Source organism: Panthera leo, chromosome D1 (genome assembly GCF_018350215.1).
Source record: "Panthera leo isolate Ple1 chromosome D1, P.leo_Ple1_pat1.1, whole genome shotgun sequence".
Taxonomy (NCBI): domain Eukaryota; kingdom Metazoa; phylum Chordata; class Mammalia; order Carnivora; family Felidae; genus Panthera; species Panthera leo.
In genome coordinates, this window is record NC_056688.1 from 32,827,773 (window position 1) to 32,853,836 (window position 26,064).

Below are 26,064 nucleotides of genomic sequence, written 5' to 3' on the forward strand. Positions count from 1 at the left end.
TCCATTAATACATTTTAGACCTTGATGTAGTAAAACATTAAAAATTACATGCAAAAATGTTAAATTCTGAGGACCAGGAGAGCCTCTCAACTTGTCTGAGAGGCAGGTCATTTCAGGGAAAGGGACGTCATTGCATGTTGGGTTGACGAATGTTTAGAAAACCTTGTTCACCTAAGTTGTCAATACCAAAATGTCTACCCCTCAGCTGCAGGGAGCTTATTTCTAGAAGGTACATTTAATCCTGTCCTCCATTAACCAGAGTTTCTTTTTATTGATGGTACATGCCATTGTCTTGTCTTTTCAATAGAATAGTGATTCTCTTTGGGTGAGAAAATCTGAATCTCCAAGAATGTGGAAAAACAATCAGAAACAAGGATGATTTTGGATAAGTTGACCTTATGTCCACATAGTAAGACCTCTTGAAATCACTATGTAATTTTGTGTGTGATTTATTTAGAATGTTTAGAACAGTTAAAGGGATATTAATTTCAGCATTTATAAGTCAATTTATTAGATTACAGAAGATACCACAGGTTTAGAAAGATTATATTAGCCAGAATCACAAACTTGTTTTATTAGGGTGTTGCATTTGGGTGAATAAAATTTACTAGTTTTGTAATTATAATTTGTATGTCTAAAAAAGCTTCACTGATTAAATGTATAAATGGGGGAATTCTATCAAAGTTATAAAAACAAAATGAAAACATTTTTAAAAATTAGGACATTTATACATAAAATAAGATCTGTACATTGATTAAAAATAGGCTGAAAGAAAAAAATACAGCTTAAGATAAAATAATAAAAATAAAACTTGAAACTAGGGTAAAGATTTATAACTTTGAGCACTACATTACTAATGAAGCAAACATAATTATAATATTCTTTTCTATCATCAAAATCTCCCCTTGGGCAATAAAAGCCTACTGGTACTCAGAGCAACAGTAAAAGCAAATGTGTGCTGAGCACACATCTCATGGAAGGCCTGTGTTAAGTACTATGAAGAAGGCTACAAGGTTCTGTCACAAGTTGTTCAGAGAACTAATAAGTCGGATACTAAAACACTATACCAAAAGCAAAATGTGAGAAATGACACAAACACATGGACTGTAGGATAGCTATTTTTCCGAAAAAAAAAAAAAAAAATTTTACAATTATAAATGATGGCATAGTGATGTTTCAGGTGGCTAAGGCTACAAGAAAGTAGATTTCTGGAAAAGTCTTTAAGGCACTGAAGAAGCATGATGCCGTTCCATAACAGCATAAGTACATGTGACAACCTCCTTATTCAAATTTTCTAATTATTTTACAAACCCTAGTTTCCAGAAATGCATTACTGTTCAAATATATTCTCACTGACTTGACCACGTCCCTATTTAGAGCTTTATTCAATACCATATATAGGTTCAGTTTTTTCCAAAAATTCATCCTTGAGTAGTTCATTTGAATCTAAAAGAACTATCTTTCTTTTGAAAGAAACCAGTATATGAAAAATGAAACCAGTATTAGAAAACACATTTCAAACTCTACTCAAATGCAAATTATACAACATATTGCTCTTTAGGTAACTATTTAGAATGAACATTTGGTACTTATCTGTTGGTTAATATTTCTGTGATTAGATGTAAGCGGGCAATGGAAGATTTTATACTAATCACTTTCCTTGATTTGCAATAAAGAAATGCAAGAGTAAAAACTGGAAATAATTTTCCAAGTCTCTAACATTAGGAGTATCTTTTTTTTGAGAGAGACAGAGAGAGAGGTAGAGACAGAGGGAGAGAGAGAATCTTAAGCAGGCTCCACATTTAGCATGGAGCTCGACGTGAGACTCGATCTCACGACCCTGAGATCATGACCTGAGCCAAAATTAAGAGTCGGACACTTAACCAACTGAGCCACTCAGGCATCCCAGGGGTATTTTAAATCATGCTTTTTCTTTTGATAATTTCTGAAATTAATCACTAGGAAGCATTTCATTCATTTAAAGTAATAGGTTTTTTCATACACTTAATATTTATGATTTTCAAATGAATGCTTTCCCAGTTTTTATTTTTACTCCATTCTCAGTTGCATTTTATTAGCAATTTAAAAATTAGTCTGTTTTAAAAATAAATTTAGACATCATGAGAGAAAGTCAATTGAGTTAAATAAAACTTGAAATTGCTTTAGAAGATGTATACATAACCTTAGAAATAAATATACAGACTAATTTTAAATGTCAAATAATCTGACTACATAAGGTACATATGAAAATATTCTAAAATAACCAAGGGTAAAAGGTGGAAAAAAGGTAGCAGATGATTAAGGAGGATTGAGAATGTTATGGAAAAACACATAAAATGTGTTTAATAAGAATGTTTTGCTACTAAGGACTCAGCAATTCTACATTGAGAAAACAGGTTTTCCTATATATCCCATGTGTTATGGACAATGTCTTATCACATCACACTCTTGGGTACAAAGTATTCATGTCTTCAGTCTTGTCAATGGCACAGAGAAACTAAAATAAAGAAGCCCTTTACTGCCATTAAAAATATTTTAAAAATCAACTAAATATCAACTGCTTCAAATCTCTTCCTGGGATAAAGCAAGGTACATACCTATAAGTAAATAAACACCAAATAAGTAAAAACTAATTTTGGTTACTAAAACACCAGTAGTTTAATGCCTTTGCCTTGAGAAACTTCTCTGAATGAAAGTTTTAAATTTGCTTCACCATCAGACTTATGATATGTTTCTATTATTTTCCCAGAATTAACTCTTAATATCACATAATACTTTTGTGATAAAAAAGAAAAAAAAAACTATGATAAAATTTTAAATAATTATTGAAGTGACTTACTTTCTTCTTTCTTGCTAATAATGGCAGGCAGAGTGTAAATCTGAAAAACAAAGGAAGTCTGATCAGTTAATGACTCAGCACAGAAACAGGGCGATATTGGTACAATGATACACAAAATGAGTACCTTGATTTCAAGATCTTACAACTAGTATGTCCATAGAGCCATTTCCCTACCCTATCAACCAACCTTGCTTCCCAAGCCTTTCCATCATGGCTATCCAGCCCTGGGCAAAGTTCTAGCCCTTTCCATTTGATTTATGTATCTCATTCTATTACCCAACATGATGCATAGTATGTATTCCTTCTTCAGGAAGGATTTCATGACAGATTTTACCAGATTGCTGCTTCCTCAAATTATCTCCTTAGTGTTTTGTTCTCAACATGTACAACCTTAACTTGTACTTGAGCTATCACACTGTCTTCTAAATTTACTTTAGGTCAGGGCTTACCTCTCAACTATTAGTGGCAAAGAGTCAAGTCCTTTTGTTTTACTTTTTAATCTGTAATTGGCTGATACTTTTGTAAGTTATAATAAAATTAAAACATAATAAACACTATAAAGAATAGGTGCAGAGTCCAAAATTTTTATTATTAAACTCAATAGGTGTAAAATGACTACTTCTAATTGCTATAAAATTTTCCAGATGCTTAATCATACTTTCTGCACTCATTTTATTGTGGATTGGTAACAGTTTGAGGGATGGCCTCAAAGCCTAGGGTCCACACTTTATATAGTTCTGTTGTTGCACAGGTACTCTGCACCAAGGTTGTTCACAAATTATTTGCCAACTAAAGGATAGTTTTCAATGGATAGGGCAGGGCCTCCTATTTTCTCTGTGTGCTCATACCTCCAACCATCCAATGTGGTGTTCTTCATAAAGAAAACAGACAGTGATCGATGATTTATTCCTTTTTACATCAGCCTCCCTAATAATTTTAAGTAAATTATCATGGCCACATCAAAATAACTATTAAAACAGTGAAGATATGGATGGGAGGGAAAATGTCAAGCCACAAGGCAGTTTTACCAAATGAGACTTTTTTTTTTTAATATGAAATTTATTGTCAAATTAGTTTCTATACAACACCCAGCGCTCATCCCAGCAGATGCCCTCCTCAGTACCCATCTCCCATCCCCCATCAACCCTCAGTTTGTTCTCAGTTTTTAAGAGTCTTTATGTTTTGGCTCCCTCCCTCCCTAACCTTTTTTTTTTTTTCTTCCCCTCCCCCAAATGAGACTTTTAAACAATGATATAGACCACAGGATTAGTTCTTACCCTAAACCTTTGCTCATCACACTGATCATAAAGCCTAACACAGGCCTTGCAAAGAGTGAGGACTTTATTATTAACTGAATAAAATAATCAAATCAGTACAGCCAAGTTCATGGTAAGTAATTTGTTAAAAAGTAATTTTAGGATTTTAAATTAGTCCTGGAAGTTATCCTGAGAAACAAATTAGAAAGTTGGTGTTATGTACCAGTGAGACAATACCAGAAAAACAGTAAGAGTCTACTCCTCTGATTTGCTGTATTAATATTTTCAAATATACTACAGACAAAAAATCCGGATATACTTTGTAATTAGAACAATAAAATCTAAAAAAAAAAATTAACATTTATTTTTAACTTTATTTATTTATTTATTTATTTATTTATTTATTTATTTATTTGAGAAACAGAGCAGGAGCAGGGGAGGGACAGAGAGAGAGGCAGACAAAGAATCCGAAGCAGTCTCTAGGCTCTGAGCTGTCAGCACAGAGCCCAACACAGGGCTCAAACCCATGAACCGTGAGCTAAGCTGAAGTCAGACACTTAATCAACTGAGCCACCCAGGTGCCCCTAGAACAATAAAATCAAAATTCTTACTGGTTCTTTCCCATCCATGGCTTCGAGCCAGAGTTTCCGATTAGCTTCTGAGAATGCCTGTAATGTGATGATTCCATGCCTATTAAAAACAAATGTTTTATATATTTAATTTATTCCTGTTATGTCTTCACCCATTTATTATTTTTTTGTGGTTTTAAAAGTAAAGGTAAAATTTTAAGAAAAAGCAGGAAAGAAAAAAATGAAAAGAGAGGAAAAAAGAAAAGAGAAGAAAAAAAGAATTTAAAAAATGAAAAGAAAAAGACTTATGGTTCCTTTTAGAAAAATCACTATGAGGACACACACACACACACACACACACACACACATATTTTTAATTCTAATGGTTGCAAGTAGTAAAATCATTGGTTTAGGTATGACTGCCTGAAGAAGGCTAGTTTCAAACTCTTTCCTCTGAAATGGCCAAAAAGCATTCACCAAAGTCCAGAACCACCTAAACATTCTCCAATATTAGAATGATTAAGATTATGACCCCAATGTGGTACAATCTAGTCACTAAAAATAATTTCAATGAGTATATAGTAATATGAAAAGTTTCATACCATACCTAGTTAATTATTAAGAAGACATTAAAACCAAAGTGTTTATCTATATCATGATCACAATATTAAAATTAATTCATTTAAAAACAATTTTTCCCATGTACCCATTCTGAAATAGTTACTTGAGGATACATACACATTTCAAGAGAGAAAGAGTAAGAAAAGGGAAGGAGGAAAGCAATATAAGACAGAAAAAGACAGGAAATCCAGAAATAGTAAAATTGATCTAGTTAACTGCAAATTATCCAGAAAATAAATTTGAACAGGAAATTAAAGGGCTCTGTGAAGAGATACATTGAGGAGGAAATTTCATTTAAATATTGTATGATTAAAAACCAGTATGATTTAAAACTGTGACGAAGGCATATTATGCCTTGTGTAAACAGGAAAACAGATCATTGGAATGACAGGAAAAAGAAAAATGTATGTGAAGATTGTGATCACTTGATCTTAGAAAATCTAAGCCAGTATAAACAGAAATAATAAAATAATAATCAATATTTGTTGGCTGTTTATTATGTGCCAGGCACTATGTTGTAAATGTTACCTTTCTTATCTCATTTTATCCTCATAGGAACCCTTTGAGGTGACTACTTATTATCCTTATCCTTACAGATGAGCAAACTAAAGCAGAATTTAACAATGTGCCTCAGGGTTACAGAACCAAAAAGTGCTGCTGAAATAAAGAAAAATCACTAGCATGTTTGTATTTGTGTACATAGAAAATACAGAAGTTCCTACCACAAACTATTAAAACCAATAAGGAGCTCAACAACTATGCTGGGTATAGATTGATATATTAAAAAGATTAATAGCCTTTCTATCCATGAGCCTCAAACATTAGGAAAAAAATATATACTAATGAATTCTATTCAAAATTGCAATAAAATGAAGAGACTCAAGAATAAATCTAAAAAAAATATGTAAAATATTCAAAAAGAGTTCAACTGTCCATTAATTAATTAACAACTTCAATGCTACTCCAAATCAAAAACCCCAAAGGATTTTTGTGGAGACAAAGGGAAACTTAATAAGCAGATTCATAAAATGCAAAACCACAGGGCCAAAATATTTAATACAATTAAAAAAAAGTTTTAACGTTTATTTATTATTGAGAGACAGAGAGACACAGAGAGTAAGCAGGGGAGGGGCAGAGAGAAGGGGAGACACAGAATCCAAAGCAGGCCCCAGGCTCCAAGCTGTCAGCACAGAGCCCGACGCGGGACTCGAACTGACAAACTGTGAGATCCTGACCTGAGCTGAAGTCGGTTGCCCAACCAATTGAGCCACCCAGGCACCACTATTTAAAGAAGCATAAAAAGTGGGGGCCTTGCCCTACTAAGTAGTTATAAGCGACATATATGTAAACTATAGTTTATAAGAGTATATAGAGTAAGCATTTTAAATAGTGCATTCACACAAAGCTAGAGTATTCAGAAAAGTATGGTAGTAATGCAGGGGTAGAGAAATAGATCATGGAATAGAATAGAGAGAAAGAAGTATATCTGTCCGTATTTAGTTTCTGTTCTTCTTGTATTGATACAAGGAAAAAAAAAGTAGAGCTAAATATCCCCATTAGATTATAAACTCACATGCGCAACATTTATGTCTCTCCCAATGTCCCAATGTCCCAATGTCCAGAACGGTGCTCTGCCCAGAGGAGGCACTGAATTTCACCAGCTGAAGGAAACTAATGGCATTCCCAGCTCTGTCTTATTATTCCTTGGAAGCAAGGCTACCAGGCTTCAAAAGTCCACAAAAAGGCTTACCCAGGCATGGTGAACAATGTTGTCAGGATCATTCGTAGTAAAGGGAACTCAAGTCCACCACAAATCCCCTAATGTAGTCATTTATGTTGATTTCCCAAATTCTTCTTTGAGTGATGTTGCTTTTTGCTAGCATTCTGTGTCTGATTTATTTATTGAATGCATCATGCAATATATATTTGTTGAATAAATACATAAAGAATGAAATAAATATGCATACTGTTTTTAAAGACTGAAAAACAAGTACCTGTATACTGTTTCATACTTATATCTAAACACAGAAACAAATAATTTAGCATATTAAAAATATAAAGTAAAAATAAAACCTCAAACCTTTCAACTACTTCTATGTCAAAGCAGAATCGTTTGTCAATTGAATCTGTCTTCCGTCGGATACAAGATTTCAATTTAAACATTTCTGGTGAACCAGTAACAAGGCCATTCTGAAACAAGAGGAACACATTATTGATGTGATGACAAGGGCAACTGAAAAATATTAAATATGCCATCTAAGGTTGCTTCCATTAAAATGTTAATTTAAAAAAAAAGTTAACTTAAAGGTTATATATAAAGGTCATAATCACATCCTGTCCTCTGAATACAGACTTTTTGCCTAATGTTAACTGCTCAATTATAATACAAACTGTTTTTTAATAAATTAATCACATATACTCATATTACTTAAATAATTTTGTGGCATGCCTGTCTAGTGGTCTTAAATACTTAAACTTATGTTAAATAGCTCTACAACGTACATTGTTTAGGACTTCAGATTTACAGAAGGTGTTATATCACAGTTACCTTAATGTCACAATTAGATATACAGAATGCTTGTCAGGATACAACACTGTTGCTCTGAATCAAATGCCCAAGGTTGCTAAGAGATTAGTATTGTTTATCTGTGTGTGTGTGTGTGTGTGTGTGTGTGTGTGTGTGGGAGGGGGCACACACGTGAGCAAGTATGTGTGCGTGTGTGTGTGTGCGTGTGTGTGTGTATTAAAGTCTTATAGTATTAAATGATAATTGGTTCAAAGTCTCAGGAGAGCTACCAAAATAATACATTTCCAGTATTTGCTTGCTATAAATGTATGGCTTTCATACACAACACATGACTGCTCTGACGATAACCAACTGCTATTCTACTAGTGAAACCACAACTGTTTGGATAAGATCCAACACAAGCTGAAGCTGTAAGAATTCTCTTCTATATACCTGAGACACCAGTCACCTTAAGGAGAATGTTTACCTAATGTCTGGTTAATTCTGCTATCTTTGGTTACAAAGATCACAGATTTATTTATTAGCAGAAGTTTGGCTTGGTCTACTTGTTAACAGCTCACTGACTGTCACATAAGTGGGCTTTCAGGCAACATCTTTTCTTATGAAACCTTTAAAGTACAAACTAGCATGATTACAGCACTTAACTTCTCATGATGGCAGGAATTGAAGGTTACTTTTGCTCTGGTATGTTCTCCTTTATATTCTGTCTCTCCATTTGAATTATTAGACTCTATTGAATGCCCAAGCACAATAAGTTTCAGCTGATGTATTTGAGTATATATCTAAGTTAGATCAACATTTACCTCTGCTATGATCTATACCACAAATTAGCCAGGTGAGTCACTTACCTCGATTTTCTAATCTTTTAAAATAAGGCTAGACTAAATAATCTTTAGGATAACTCTCAGCTCTAGGATTCTTATATGATATGGCTTTAAATTATCTAATTCTTAAGTCCAGTCACTTGCCATATTCATATCATAACTCACAAAAAGATTGTAACCTCTACACAATAAAGGTGCTGCACTCTGTAGCAGTAGCACTTCCTTATATAAAGTACACTTTGTTTTATATTGTTCACTAGCCATGCGAGACATTCAGTGACCAATTTACTTTTGGGGTAAATGGGCATCAATTGATTCTTCTGAGAAAGTTTGCTGGCCAGCATTTCAGTAAACAGCACACAGTTTAGAAGAGGAAGCAGCATGCAGGGGCAAAAGGCAGCCTCCCACAGAGGCCACCTGGAGGAAAGATGCAGAGTCCTTGAGCCTGGTCCAGCCACCAACAGTCTCTACTGGGCTGCCAGCTACAAACAACTCTGCTGCCAGGGATATGGGAGGACACCTCTGTGGTCTCCTGAAGGATCCCTACATTGAACTCCACTCTTATAAACATTCCATGAGGAGATAAAGGAAAATCCTGGCCACTCTTTCAAGTCATCAAGATCACTGAACTTTGAGAAGACTTTTTTTGACTTTTTGATTTTTAAAAATTTTTTACATGTTTATTAGAAAAGCAAGCAAATGTGATTTTTTTTTTTTTGCTTTGTTTCCATTACTTAACTAATAAACTCAGTTTTTTAAAAAAAGAAAACTCACCATTTTCCCACTGGATTTCATTTCTGAAACACTCATTGTAAATGTTTTACTTCCCTTATCATATGTACAATAATGTTTAATCCATGTAAAACCAAGCGGCCCTGATGTAAGGAAACAAACATTACAGATTGTTAATAAATGATTTGTGTCTAAGTTTGTACAGTTTTTGAGGCTATGATACACAACTGAGTATCTCCATAGGCCATGAAAGTTTAGAATATTTACTGTGAGAAAGGCCAGTGTTGGGGAAGAGTGGTATGGGGTAAAGTGTCTTGGAATCAAACGTGGCTTTACTTGCAGCACTGATACTCCTTTGTAGCTCAAGAGTTACATTACCTCTGAATTTCAGTTATCACAGTAAAAGTGACATATCTTACATTCCAAAGAGGTAGGAACAATGAGCAATAGCCTGAGTTACTATAACTGATATCCTTACTTATATCATTGTCCTTTACTCTCAAAACTGCCAGAAACTCTACTAAAACTTTAGCCAGGTCATTTCATCCACTTTGCTTATAACCCTCCAGTGGTTTCCCACTTCACTCCAGGTAAAAACCAAACAGCTGGGGTGCCCAGGTGGTTCAGCAGGTTAAGCATTCAACTTCAGCTCAGTCATGATCTCACGGTTTGTGAGTTCAAGCTCTGCGTCAGGCTCTGTATGACAGCTGAGAGCCTGGAGCCTGCTTGGGATTCTCTGTCTCCCTCTCTCTCTGCCCCTTCCCCGCTCATGCCCTGTCTCTCTCTCTCTGTCTTTCTCTCAAAAATAAATAAACATTAAAAGTATGAATAGTTCAAAAAGGACTTAAAAAACAAAAGACGAAGAACCTATTACTATACACAATGGCCCTACATGTTCTGGCCCCTCATTACTGATCTGTCCTCGCATCTTACTACCTTCTGCCTTATATACTCTGCTCTAGGTACACTGCCCCTCCCCCTTGCTGATTATTGAACAGAGAGAATGCATTTCTACCCCAGGGCATTTGTACACCCTGTTCTTCTTCCAGCCTGAACTACTTTTCCTTCAGTTATCTGCATGGTGTGCATCGTTACTTTCTTCACATCTTTTCCTAAATGACACCTTTATAATACAGCCTTTCCTGCAGAGATATCTAACATCTCAACACTCTTACCTTGATATTTCTTATATCTCTCTAGCTTTATTTTCTTCTTGGCAGTTATCACTATCAAAAACATGATAAGTTTTATGAATTTATTCTATTTATTGTTTGTTTCTGCCACTAGACTATAAAGCTCTATACAGCAGGAACATGTGATGTTCTGCTCACTAGTTAGTATATTCTTTTCTTTTTTTTTTTTTTTTTTTTTTTTGAGAGAGAGAGAGAGACAGAGAGTGCACATGTGAGTGGGGGAGAGGGGCAAGGAGAGAAAGAGAGAGAGAGAGAGAGAGAGAGAGAGAGAGAGAATCCCAAGCAGACTCCACACTCAGCACCAAGCCTGATGTGGGGCTGGATCCCACAACCCTGAAATAAAGAATCAGAAAGAAAGAGAGAGAGAGAGGGAGAGAAAATCCCAAGCAGACTCCACACTCAGCACCAAGACTGATGCGGGGCTGGATCCCACAACCCCAAAATAAAGAATCAGATGCTCAACCAACTGAGCCACCCAGGCGCCCCTTACTAGTATATTCTTAATCCTTAGAACAGGCCCAGACATTAGCTGTCTCTCAATAAATACTTGACAAATGAATGAAGGAATTAATCATTCATCTTTCTAAGACTTCACTGAACTTGGAGTTATTTCCTCTTACCACTAATCTGAAAAAAGTGAACTCAACTCCTTAAAGTAAAAATAACTTTTAATTTTCATTTAAAAGAAAGCTATATATGTATAGTGCTCATTTTTACCCCTATAAATACTGTGCAACTCTTTCCCATAGCATACCACATTATTCTCCTATATTCTCCTTAAGGAATTAGATGCTGCTGCTTCACCAGGAATAGGGATGCATGGTGATTTAATTTTTCCATGACTAAGGTAGAAGACCTTCAGTTTTCCCACAGAGAAGCCAATTATCCTGTATTCAAAAGCCAGAGTGGGCTAATTGGGTTGAAAATGGAGTCCGTTTCCTCTACAACTTATCCATCTAGGCTCCCATCCTGCTTAACACCTGGATCTTTCTAGTAACAATTATGTACAATATTATTGCTGGCTTAGTTTCATAACCATATATTTAAAAGTGAGAAATTGTAATGTAACAATGTACCACTTGATAAAAGTGTTTCATGAGCCATTTGAATTTTTTTTCTATAATAACAGTGCCCTTGGTGTCATATTTAGCTTTAAAATACTTAAACAACTCCAGAGTTAAAATTATAGGGTATAGCTATATACTTTTTAATCATAAAGGATTATTGTAATAAACTTCAATTCTGTTTTAGGGCCATTTCACGCTATAATACTTAAGCATACTTGTTGATAATTCTGTTACATGCAGTATAAAATACTTAAAGGCTTAGAGCTGATTAGTGGGAAGTGGCTGGATGAAAATACTTATAGTGACTTTATTACTTAAGAAGCAATTTATGAAGCAATATTAGCAATAATTTTTAAATAAAACTACTGTAATGCTCTGATGACATTTTATACCTAAATTGTTTTTTCCTGCCTCCATCTGAAGTATAGAACCTTGTGTATTTAATCTTCAAGTTTGTTGTACACACATGCTACTTCCTTTAAAGTTGCTTGGCACTAAACCAGAGCAGAGCAGATGTTCTTAGACAAGAAATTCTGAAGTCCTTTAAAAAAAGTGTGGGAAAATAAAAATTTATTTTATCTCTACTGTTGCAAAATAAAACAAGCTTAATTATCTTACCCACTAATCATCTGAGGTTGCTCAGATGATGTTTGTGGAATGAGAGGAAATAACATTCACTAAATACCTACCAAGCGCCAACATTTTATCTAGAGACTTCTAAAGTCAGACATTATATAAGACTGATGCACACTACCGACTGCACTGAAGAGGCAGGTTAAGTCAGACATTATAAAGAGGATTTTACATATAAAAAATATAGCTTATGAGCTGGAGATGGCGCTACTTTCTCCATCAATAGGGCATGTGATTGAATTATTTTTAGAAGAATAATACTTCTCAATAGTTGTTTTAAGAATCTAATGAGATAAATCTAAATTGCACAAAATAGTAAATGTTCATGGTAAATATTATCCACCAATACTGATAATAGAGACATTTTATATATATTATCTCTATTCTTGCAACATCATTATTGGATGGGTATGAGTATTTTTCTTTTATAAATTAGAATACTGAGCTCAGAAAATTGTTTGTTCAAGTATCATCTAGTTAACAGGTGGCAAGCATGGAATTTCAACATAGTTCTGACTTTGGAACCCATGTTCTTCCTGTTTAAAATGAAGTCCATTAGAATGCAATTTAATGTATGCCAGAAGTGGGTAACATAAAAACCACAGATCTAGATAAAGTGAGGTTCTGTGTTCAAACTGCAATGATCTCCTACTACTACCCCATCACATCCATCTCCATTTATCACTCAATTTACAGCTTTCATATTTATGATCACTGGTTTCTAATTGCATGAGTGTGTCTTATGCCTTCCACTACAGAATAAAGACCCTGAAGCCAAATTTCTTATCTCATCTTCTATTCCCCACAGAACTTATTCATTCAGTATACAGCAACAGTACAATCAATATGTGAACTGGTTTGATTTTCTTATAAATGTTTTCAAATATACAAAGTGGAAAGGGGCTATGGATATTTGTTCCCTGTATAAAAATAATTCCATGGGTGCCTGGGTGGTCAGTAGGTTAACTGTCTGACTCTTGACTTTGGCTCGGGTTATAATCTCATAGTTCGTGAATTAGAGCCCTGCGTCCGGCTCTGGGCTGACAGTTCGTAGCCTGTTTGGGATTGTCTCCCTCTCTCTCTGCCCCTCCCCCACTCGTGAGCATGCATGTGCACTCTCTCTTAAAATAAAATAAATTAAACAAAAATAATTCCGAAGGGATATAAATCCATTCATTTTTCTTTTAAAATCCCCAGGCAATGGGAAGTGAGGAGATGGTGAATACGAAAAGAAAGAAGGGAGGGACTATATTGGGGCATGAGAGCACTTTTGAAGTTGATGAATATGTTCATTGTTGTCAGTGGTCATAGTTTCACAGGTGCATATACATATATATAATATATATATATATATATATTATATATATGGCAAAACTTATCAAATTATACATTTTAAATATCTGCAATTCATTGTATGCCAACTGTACCTCACTAAAGCTGTAAAAACAATGCAGATGGATATGGAGAACACTGAGAGGAAATTTTCTTAGGAGCAGGAAGGCAACATGAAAGGAGAGGATGCTAAAGAAAGAAAGTGAGAGAGTCCAAATGTGCAAGTCTCAAAGGCCACACACCACTAAGGGGCCATCACAGGATGAGCACAACAAGCTAGCATTGTAGAGGGGTGTGCTGGAAGTGCCACAGAGGATGGATTATAGACAGGCAAACCTAGCGGCAGAAAGAGAACAATTATGAGGCCACTATAAGACTGTGGAGATGAGAAGGTGTGGGTTCAAAGGTTACCAAGGAGATAAAATGGAAAGAGTGGGCCCCAAGTTACAGGGAGACAATGGAGTTAAGGAGTTAAGTATTTATTTCCAGTTTCCAGCCTAAGAAGGTGGGTGATATCATTTAAAGAGATAGCATATTTCAGGGGAAACATCAATATCAAAAAGGGCTTTATAATCATCTACGACTGACCCAGAGGGGAAGTCATGTATCTTAAAACACAAGATACCAACATCAGATGGGTGCACAAAATACTGAATTTTGTCCACCGATGCAGTCTCCAAGTTATTAAAGGGCCTATGCTTATAGTTAGACTCAAATGTCCAACAAATGGAGAACAAGTAAACTACACCCTTGCCCAAGAGATGGACTAGCAAGTAGCAAATAAACATGATGTATTTGAAAATTAATGTACAAAAGAATTTAGCTAGGTAATCCATCTTTCTTTTCTTAGAACAAAATATTGTGTACCCATAAGGATTTTAGCAACTGTGTAATACTGGGGAATAAAAACAAAAAAGAAAAAAGTCAAGCCATAAAACATTATTGAATTGTAATGAATAAAAAAAAAATCTTTAAGCAAGAGGATGGCACCTCCTCTACTACACACATTTGAACAAGCCTCTCTATCAATACATTTTTCTGCTCAGCAAAATATTTTATTGATGCAAAATGTAAGCTCAATGTACCCTCACACTGAGGTTTTCAAATCTGAAGAAGTTATTCAAAACAAGTATTCAAAAATTTCTTTAGTGTCCTGAGTTAAATCCATATACCTTGTATGTGACAAATGAATTAGGTTTTTTTCATGAAATTATGGTGAAAACAATGTATTATGGTCTAATTACAGAATAGCTAGGCAGGTCATTAGATTTATTTTGACATTCAAAGACAGCACACTGGTCAAAGTCAATCGTGATGAAAGAGAAAATCCTCAAATCCAGATCTCCTGAGCCAGCAGCCCTCTATCATCTAACCCGTATAGTAACAGATATTTGCTGAGTTTGTTAGAACTAATCATTATTTGCTTGTACACTGCTATCCAACAAATGAGCATCACCTGAGTAAGAATGTCAAACATAAAGTGTGCTGGCATTTTAGTAATCATATTGCATTATGTCAAAAACTTTCACAGCCAACCCAGAATCTCCAGCTTTCTCATCTCAAACCTTTTAACTGTAACATCTTACTAACTAACCAAAACAACTTCATTAATCTATCATCTACTGATATGGAGACTTCAGAGTAGTGCTACTCTATGTAGTTTTTGAGTCTCAATATATGAGAATAGTACAGAAAATAAAAATAAGCATTTCAAAACTTGTACAGTGATTTGGCATTACTGCAAAATTCAAGCACATGACTTTGTGTTTTACGGACAGATCCGTAATGGATTGGAAATAAAGACAACTGTTCCTTTACCACAAACAGTAGGAGATTGGTGCATTAGGGTATATCTGGTTTGAAACAGTTAATTTGGTCCAACTTGTTCCATTCAATGCAAGCACCATGCAGAAAGAGTCCTAGTTATACAAGTTTGGATGGGTTTTTATTAATTTTTGTGAGAAAAACTTTCTTAGTGTGAGGCAATTATAATAATGTCCTGTTGTGTCTGATGCTTATTTCCTAACCTCAGGAAGTAAAGAGTGCCAATTTGACATTACATGATTGCCAATTTTACTCCTAAAAACTGATGGAGCACAATTAAATGAAATAATGCTGTGGGAAAAGAAAAGTATTATAGTCACCAGGGTGATTCATACTGATAAAGGCTTTGAATTTCAATTTTTCATCAAACTTTAAATTGAGATTAGTTATCACAATGAAATTCTAAAACTGAACTCATGTTACCGTACCATCAGTGAAGGTTGTAAGTTCCAAGTTCAATAATATGCCAACTTGGAGATCCTGATGGCGAAATGTGGAAAAACTTCCTCACTTTGATGGTGGTAGTGGGAGAGCAGACTAAATATGATAAAGCTGTAAGGAACTGTAGTCTCCCTATTTGAAGGAAAAAACACTAACCAAGTCAAATCTCACAGAAACAGAATGTTAATTATAAGAGACATTAAGTTACATCTTTGTGACTCACGTTTCTCCTGGACATAAAGATAGCCTTCCATTGTCCACTGGCTGGGTGGTCTGTAATCTTGGTTGGCAGATTTCATTCTTTGCATCAACCGCTCTACCTCTTGTCGAGTACTTTCAAAATTATTCCTTGTCTTTAAGTAAATAGAAACAATAATTTCATTCATTGTTTCCTACCAGTTTTGAGGAACTTCCAGTGTGAAGTTTCAAAACTACGAATGGTGCAAAGGATAACTCTGATTCTCTCAGCACTATTCACCACATCGTTGATCATACATGCTGAGTCCTATGGTCTGATTTTGAATTGCGTTAGTGAAACTTTCCTGAATAAGCTTCTGCATGTTTTTCGTTTTTTTTAATCTGTGTGTGTGTGGGGTGCATGTATATACTTTATTCCTATTTCCTACTCTAACAATATTCCTTAGGGTTCAAATCATAACATTTAAAAATGTAATATTTATGAAGTAGAGTTTTATATTCATTAATACCTAAGGTAAAAAAGCAGACTTATCTTGAAATAGTAATCATGAGGTCAGTATATAAATTAACTCATAAAAACGAATGGGTTTCCATCGTGTGTATGTATACACACACACACACACACACACACACACACACACACACACACACATATCACAACTTTATCTATTCATCCATCGATGGACATTTGGGCTCTTTCCATACTTGGCAAATGTTGATAGTGCTGCTATAAACATTGGGGTGCATGTGTCCCTTCGAAACAGCATACCTGTATCCCTTGGATAAATACCTAGTAGTGCAATTGTTGGGTCTTGGATGTAAATTAAAAAGATAAATTAAATGAATTAAAAACAAAAAACAACAACAAAAAAACGAATGGGTTTCCTAGTTCTAACATCTTCTATTACAAAAAATAGTTTACTCACATTACAGCAAGTTTACTTAAGACATAGAAAGCTTAAAGCTTTTCTCTCTCTTTTGTATTCAGGCCACATTATTTCAATAATACGTTTGGAAGCAAGCAATATGTTTGGAAATATAAAAATTATCACCACCCAACTCTAAAATTTGTTATGGCCCATGATAAAATAATTGAATCCCAAAGTAAGTTAGGAAAATTTCTTGTCACTTTTGCTACTTTTTAAACTTTTTTTTTCAAATTCTTTTAAACATAAGGATCAGAAAAATTTCCAATTCTTTACATTCCTCTCTTGTTCTTGAATCCCAGGAATCTTAATAAAAATATTTTGGCCTTTATCATTTTCCCTTTTAGTATTTACGAAGAAGTCCAAATGCGTTCCATATTGAAAAACAATGAAATGGCTTGCATGTGAAACTGATTCTGCTAGAAAATCTAGATTAAAAAAAAAGCTAAAACCCAAAATATAAATTAAATAAATCCAATTACCTATTTCTCATGGGACATTCCAACTCCATAGTTCCATTTATTGAACATCTCCACAATGGCAAGAATCAGATAAGCAGTGAAAGACAAGCTTTTTACAGAAAAAGAAGTGAAAACTTTCCAAACTATTTTGGCTATAGAGTACTAGATTATCAGGGTTTCAGAAATAAGTTCATTCATACAAAATTCTCAACAATTAGAACTTTCTTGTCAGGTTCAATAATCCAATAATGGATTGGATACGTTTTTGTATTTTTTTTTTAATGTAAGTGATGTTAATCATCTGCAAATCTGAATTTATATAACTATGAAACTGGACATTAAAAGGATTAGACAACTTACAAAATAAACTCTAACAAAAATATGATGTTTGTAAATAATTCTCAATTAAGCTTTAAAGCAATTATTATGAGTCCTTAAAAACCATATTCAAATTCAAATAAAAATATCATATTTGTTATATACAATTTGAGAGAGAAAAAGGACATTCCTTCAGTGCTTAAGTACAACCTCTTAAATTCACAAATATAGAAATGTTACCCTTTCAGAAAGTAAGACTTGCCAGAGGTCACTCAGTAAATCAATGAGAACACTGAATAAAGGCAAAAGTTTCCAACCTTCCAAGTATCTATTATGTATATCTCAGTAATATTTATTTCTATGAAACTTGCCAGCATAACTTTTTCTAACATATGATTAGCTCTTTCCTGGTATACTTTTAACCAGGAGCTAGAAAAAAATATTTTAATAAATTTATTAAATGGCTTTTCTAAATTAGGTAAATTTTTGACCTACTCCAAGGTTTGGCTGGATTATAATTAGTTTCCTTGTCATCATCTGATTCACTAAGTAGAGGCAGTAAAAATAGGTATAGTCTTACGTTCTGCAAGTTGAACTGAAGCTGTTGCTTATATGGTGCAAATTCTTGGGCGAGTTCGTATCCCTCGTGGTAAAAAGTAAATAAACCCTGCAAGAATGACAAAAGCTGCAAACACAGAGAAATGAAAGAAACTATGAAAATATGTTTTAAAAAAAGATGACCATCAAACAATAAATTGGGAAATTATATTTCATTCTAATTCCTCAACCTAATAAATTTTCAACTCCCTTTGTTCGGCAAGCAGAAACTAGAGTTATGAATTTGAAACAAACCACAAAAGCTAATTTTTACTTCATTTTTGGTAAACAGTGACTGGGACAGTTGTTCTATTAACTATTCTACTATTCAAATGCATTGAAGAAATATCCAGGACAGACCATTAGGATAAAAGCCAAAGTGACATAGTTCCTACCTTAGAGCTTCTAACCCAAACAGAGAGATAAACATGTGCAGATGTGAGGAAGACAAACCAGCAAATTGGAGATAAGGAGTACCCAAGGGAAGGAATAAGAATTTGGCCAGATAAAATTAAGAAAAATTTCTCAACGTGGCAGTACTGATGTGGGTATTAAATAGACAACATTTCAGCAAGTAGTAAGAAGAACTGAAATCAGAGGGAAGAGTTGAGCAACAACCTGGAACTGGATACAGATCTTTCATTAAAGAATTAGAGTAAAATCCTCTTTAGGAAACCACAATGTTTATTATCCTAACCTTCCAATCCCAAACTCATATGTACTTATTTATTAGGGTCTAATTCATAAAGCAAGAGTAGTTCTCCATTACAGGACATGGTTGTTTACCAAGAGTAATTACAACTGAAACATTATTAACTTTCTTCATTTAATTCACTGGGATTTTTATTACAAACTTCTCCACCAATTTGATCTCTTCCTACAATAAAGTTAGAAAATACTTTTGAGAAATAATGCTTTTTAAAAATTTTTTAATGTTTATTTAATTTTGAGAGAGAGAGAGAGTGTGAGTGGGGGAGGGGCAGAGAGAGAGGGAGACACAGAATCTGAAGCAGGCTCCTGGCTCTGAGCTGTCAGCACAGAGCCCGATGAGGGGCTCGAACCCATGAACTGTGATATTATGCCCTGAACTGAAGTCAGACACTTAACCAACTGAGCCACCCAGGCGCCCCATGTTTTTTTTTTTTTTTTAATTCAAACAGCATATTATGTCGGTAAGCTATTATTTTGAACTAAAGAAGAAATACAGTTTGAAATTTTGATATGTGAATAAACACCCCACCATTTCCTATGTCTGGGGATTTGGCGTAAGCACCAAGTGGTATATGTGTTATAATTTCCAAGAAATAACTACTGGTTCTATCTGAAAACAAGGACTTAATGCTTTTCTTCCTATAGCAAGTCAACTTCTTACTAAGTTATGCTCATGTCAGAAAGCAAGTACTTTCAAATTGGTTTTAAGTTGTTATATTTTAAAGACTTCCTTTCTCTTGTTTAACAATTCCTGATGTCAAAATGTATTGTTTTCCAATTTTAGAATTATTTTACACTGTCAATTATATATCAACAGATAATTACTATCAAAACTAAATACTCAATAGATTATCCTTTGCTAAAATGATGTAGATATGCTGAAATATCCAATATATAGTGTGCACATATTGTGGCCTAATTAAAAAGAACTGTATCTTAAAATAGGGTTAAGAATATCTTTAATTTTTTGAGATTTGGATATACAGATTTGTAAGTTTTCAGAGACAAATAAGAAGTATACTTCTTTTGAAGTATATACTTTTGAAGTATATAGAAAATTAGTCTTTTAAATTTTAAATATATGAATAATAGTTTATGAAGTAGTTTGAAGGCGTATTATTTCATGTTTTAATGTCTACAATTGGTCTCCAATTAAACTATCTTATTAGCTACACGCCATACAAGGAAGATGCTATTCTAATATTATCCTAAGTATACAGAATTTAATTAAACTTATAAAGAAGATAAGAATACCTATAGAAAGTATTCCTATAAAACATCAAATTCCCCAAGATCTGTCTAAATAAATAAACATATTGGCATATTCTAGCAGAATTCAGATTTGCTCAGTAGCAGACAATACATGCTAAGCATCCCCTAGGGAAACAACAGTTTGGAGGGAGATACAAAAAAATTATCTACAAAGACCCACCCACCTTTTCCTTTTGTTCCACACCTACTTTGCAAGCATTTTTTGTGAAAGTTTAAAGACCACATGTATGGGGCGCCTGGGTGGCGCAGTCGGTTAAGCGTCCGACTTCAGCCAGGTCACGATCTCGCGGTCTGTGAGTTCGAGCCCCGTGTCAGGCTCTGGGCTGATGGCTCGGAGCCTGGAGCCTGTTTCCGATTCTGTGTCTCCCTCTCTCTCTGCCCCTCTCCCGTTCATGCTCTGTCTCTCTCTGTCCCAAAAATAAATAAAAAAAAACGTTGAAAAAAAAAAAAATAAAGACCACATGTATGAAATAACTGCCACTAGATGGCAGTAGAGTCAAACTTTTTAAGGCTTGAATAACTACTAGTTTATTTTATCCTCAACAGATTCCATGAGACTAAATTAAGGTAACTTAATAGGACAGCCTAAAAAGCTTAAGAATTCCATCTCCTATATGCTGTTTTCTGTGTTCAATTCGACTGAGTGGGTGGAGCAGTGTGGGAAAGATTACTGTCTCAGCTTACCTTAAAGTAAACCTGAACTTTAAAATAATAATAACTAAAAACTACTGAAGAGATAGATTAGGTTTTCATATTAAATCACTTTTATCACCAGAAAAGCTTTACATAGCACTTTATTATTCCCAAGGATTTTAGAATCAAATAACTATTTGCGACTCCAATAACCTGACCAAATATAAATGTTGACACTACATTTACAGATAATCATTTAGCAAAAATCACTGCAAGACAGCAAAGGAAAAACATTCATAATTCCCCATCCCATCAATCACCAGGTTTCAAGTCTTAAGGACCCACAGTTATCATTGATACTGTGAATGGAAAAGAAAAGTAAGAAAAGGGGCTGGGGCTAGCATGGGAGTGAGGAGAAGAGCCCTGAAGCAACTGATGCAGTAATTCCTGGACTGTTGCTAAATAAGAAGAACTGAGATGTAAAGACTCTTATAATGTGATCCATTCCTTATCTCCTAAGAAGTTGATCACTGAAAATCCTAGGGAATCCACTAACGAAACTACTAGAACTGATAAACAAGTTCAGCAACACTGCAGGATACAAGATCAATATATAAAAATCAACTTTATTTCTATATACTCGGAGTGAATAATCTGAAAATGAAATTAAAGAATCCCATTCATGATAGTTTAAAAAGAATAAAATACCAAAGAATAATTTTTAAGTATAAATTTGTAACTTGAAAAGTATAAAACACTGTTTAAGGAATTAAAGACAGTTTAAATAAAAGGCAAATACTTCATGTTCATTAATCAGAAGATTTAATACTGTTAATATGGCAATACTCCCCAAATGATGTGTAGATTTAATGCAATCCCTATGAGAAGCCTAGCTGACTTCTTTATAATAAGAAGTGACAAGCTGATGCTAAAATTCATATGGAATTGCAAGGAACCCAGACCATCAAAACAATCTTGAAAAAGAAGAACAAAGTATTTAGACTCACACTTCTCAATTTCAAAACTTAATGCAAAGCAATGGTAATCAATATAGTGTGATACTGGCACAAGTATAGACATTAAATCAATGAAAAAGAATTGAGAATTTAGAAATAAGCCCACATATCAAGGTCAACTTATTTTCAACAAGGACAACAAGACCATTCAAGGGATAAAGAATAGTCTTTTCAGCAAATGTTTCTTGGACCACTGGATAACCATATGCAAAAGAATGAAGTTGGAACCTTACTTCACACCATACAAAAGTTAACTTGAGATGACTTAATTGTATGGTATGTGAATTACATCCCAATTAAGGCTACTTTAAAAAAATAAAATTTACTTCAGAATACTGAATTTACACAGAATACTATAATGCAGTGAAAGAAATCCAAATCTAATATAAAAACCTCTACATTTGGCGACTGGAAACTCTATGATTGGCAACATAGGGCAAAGGCATCAATTTTCATCCAAGTATCCAGCCTGTGAATTATTAAACTTGTACTTTCTGCTATTCCTTATTCAGAGGAAACAGAGATAAATATCTTAGATGACAGTCTCAAAATAACTATTAAGTGCTTTAAGTTTAATACTTAGATATTCAGAGTAATTTATTGAATGGAAATGAAACAGTATAAAAATATAATCAAATAAACAACAGGTGCTGGTGAGGAATCAAAGAAAGGGGAAGCCTTTTACACTGCTGGTGAGAATGTTAAACTGGTGCAGCCACTCTGGAAAATAGTATGGAGGTCTCTCATAAAGTTAAAAATGGAGCTACCCTATAATCCTATTCACTATGTAACTGCTTTTGCAGTAAATTCTATTCACTATCTAACTGCTTTTGCAAATTGGAAATTTTCAGTAGCAGTAGCCAGAACTAAATCCAAGGACCAATACAGATTTTAAGATAGGTTGGCTTTATTGTTTCAATTTTATAGAATAACTGTATTTAGGTTTTTAGCAAATTTAACCCTCAGGCCTACAAAGTTTTGAAAAAATAAATGACATTGTCTTATTTGCTCACTATAATTTACCCGAAGTTAAATTTTATATATTAAAGCTAATGTATATTGAAAACGCAAAAAGGTTTTACTTTCAAGACTGCAGGTCTATATATTATCTGACTTTAATTTAGTATGTAATATTTAGTAATTTAATTAATTTAATTATTCAAACTTTAGACAACCCAAGAAGTATTTTCTAGTATACTTCATGATATAATAAGCATATTAGGCAGATTAAGTGAAATTTTCTTTAGCAAGAGATTTAAAATTAAAGTTAGGAGACTCAGGACAGAATATCAAAAACAATATTTTTAGTTTACACATAATGGTTTATTTTTTATCATTTTAAAAAATATTTGCTTATATTAGAAAGAGAGACTGTGTGTGCCTAGTGGGGCAGGAGCAGAGAGAGAGGGAGACAAAGAATCTCAAGCAGGCTCCATACTATCAGCACAGAGCCAGACACAGGGCTCAAACTCACAAACTGTGAGATAATGACCTGCGCCTAAATCAAATGTCAGATGCCTAACCGACTGAGCCACCCGAGGTGGCCCAATAATGGTTTATTTTCATTTTTCATATTTTAAATATAATACAAAAAGACTAAAATGAAGTCTAAAAAGAATAATAAAAACATACTCTTACAGCATTTAGATGTGTATTTTTTAAAAAGCATATTAAAATTAAAAAAATGTGCTTTTGAAAAAGTTCTATCTGGCCTTGAAGTCACACTAAAAAACTCGTTAATATTATTTTTGTATCTAATGCTAATAGTCAATGTGAAAGCTCCATACCAGCTGAAAACTTACTGATGCTAATGATGCACCAGGCACTTGCTCTGTATGTTACCTGTATTGGTTGCGCCTTACCACAATCCTGGAATCTACAATTTTTTATTTCCAATTTACAGATAAAAACCTAAGGTACACAGAGTGAAAAACAAGCCAGATTTATACAGCTGTTAAGACTGGAGCCAAATTCCATCTTAATGCCTCTCAGCCATTATACTTGTCTGTCAATTAATGAAAAGGGTGGGTCAACTGCAGCCAAGGGGAGGGGGCAACTTTTTAAAAAAGATGATTAAAAAAGGATGGAAGAATGAATAAATGCACAATTATGTACATTGATTCAAGCACCTTTACCAAAGTAAAGATCAATCTCCTATTTTCAAGGAATTAAAATACTTGCTTTACGATACAATGTTTTGTAGTCATATATTTTATTTGGTCAGAGCAAGTGTTAAGGAAGGACTAATTTTTGTAATCAGGTAACTTACAACACAGTAAGTTGATACTATACAGGACGTCAGCTTTGGGTTCTGGATTCCTGTGTCTCCCTCTCTTTAAGTTTGTGACCTCAGGCAACTAACAGTCTTTCTGTGACTTAATTTCCTCATCTGGAAAAATAACAACTACCTAATAATAAAGCTATCTTGTGGGTCATGTGAAATAACACAGAGAAAACACATTACACATAGTAGTTGCCCACAAAACTTTAGTTCCAGCTAAGTTTGCAAAAGAATGTAATCAAAACATACACAAACTGCAGCTGAATGAACCATAAGGGAGTTAAGTCATAAAAAGATTCTTTGGGCTTCTGAGCCACAAACTTTCCTGTACCACAATGTATTTCAAATACACCAGGGCTCAACTCTCTGAGGTTAAGCTGTTCATGATCAGCATACTTCAGAAGCTTTTCCCTCTAATCTCTCAAAATTCTCATAAGCTCCAAGCAACTCTGAGAAGAAGGAGGATCTTAAGAACAAGATTCAGGAGATGATGTTTTTCTCTCTCTGATCTTTTCCTCCCATTCTAGACCTGAACTCACATATCATGCTGCCAAATCTGAAAGGACTTTTTTTAGCACTGTTTCACAGAAACATAATGTGAATAAATGCAAACCAATGTGAAAATTTAAGTTTCCTAGTAGCCACATAAACAAATCAAAACAAAACAAAACAAATAACAAAAAACAAAAACACAAACTTGGGACACCTGGGTGGCTCAGTCGGTTAAGCATCCGACTTTGGCTCAGGTCATGATCTCACGGTTTGTGAGTTTGAGCCCCGTGTCGGGCTCTGTGCTATCAGTTCAGAGCCTGGAGCTTGCTTCAGATTCTGTGTCTCCCTCTTTCTCTGTCCCTCCCCCACTTACACTCTGTCTCTCTTTGTCTCTCAAAAAATGAATAAACGGTAAAAATTTAAAAAAAAACACAAACTTTTAAACCAAGTGAAATTTAATATGTTGTTTAACACAATTTATCCAATATATTATCATGTCAATATTTAAGCAATATAAAAGCTATTTTAATGAGATAGTTTATATACTTTTTTGTACCAAACCTTTGTAATCTAGTAGGTGTTTCCTATTTACCACCCACCTTATTCTAGACTTTCATTTTGAATGTCTGATAGCCATATGTGGCTATTTGCTACCACACTAAATAGTGTTAACTACGCTACTACAATCACCTTCTATGTAAGATATATAAATGGGGGGGAAACCCCAGTTAACTATAATCACTTTCAATGTAAGATATATAAATGGGGGGGGTGACCATTAAAATTATATACCTAATGAATACTGAATTTAAAAAGCTTACTTTCTGGGGGCGCCTGGGTGGCTCAGTCGGTTAGGCGTCTGACTTCAGCTCAGGTCACGATCTCGCGGTCCGCGAGTTCAAGCCCCGCATTGGGCTCTGGGCTGATGGCTCAGAGCCTGGAGCCTGCTTCTGATTCTGTGTCTCCCTCTCTCTCTGCCCCTCCCCCGTTCATGCCCTGTCTCTCTCTGTCTCAAAAATAAATAAACGTTAAAAAAAATTTTTTTAAATAAAAAGCTTACTTTCTGTATACTGTTAAAATAATTATATAGTTTAATAAAAAAACATAAATGCCCCCTGTTTTTCTATGTATTTGAACCAGCTTTTCCTTGAAATAATGACACTGTAGGAATATTTATTTCTAACACAGTGGTGTCCCACTTAGCTGAGGTTTTGCTTTCTGTAGTTTAGTTGCCCATAGTCAACTATAGTGCAAAAGCAGATAATCTCCCTTTTGACATTATTGTTATGTCTGTAGTAGCT

At 34.4% G+C, this 26,064-nt stretch overlaps 1 protein-coding gene across 1 annotated transcript in view; it reads right to left on the minus strand.

The window, feature by feature from the left end:
• Window positions 1-26,064, minus strand: part of ARHGAP42 (Rho GTPase activating protein 42) — a 303,324-nt gene that overhangs the window by 57,327 nt on the left and 219,933 nt on the right. Inside the window, exons 7-12 of the mRNA XM_042904225.1 lie at window positions 18,342-18,446; window positions 16,082-16,211; window positions 9,411-9,511; window positions 7,366-7,475; window positions 4,707-4,785; window positions 2,840-2,879 (exon numbers count right to left, since the gene is read on the minus strand). Of these exons, the coding sequence (XP_042760159.1) occupies window positions 2,840-2,879; window positions 4,707-4,785; window positions 7,366-7,475; window positions 9,411-9,511; window positions 16,082-16,211; window positions 18,342-18,446 (565 nt within the window). The remainder of the gene's footprint in view (window positions 1-2,839; window positions 2,880-4,706; window positions 4,786-7,365; window positions 7,476-9,410; window positions 9,512-16,081; window positions 16,212-18,341; window positions 18,447-26,064) is intronic.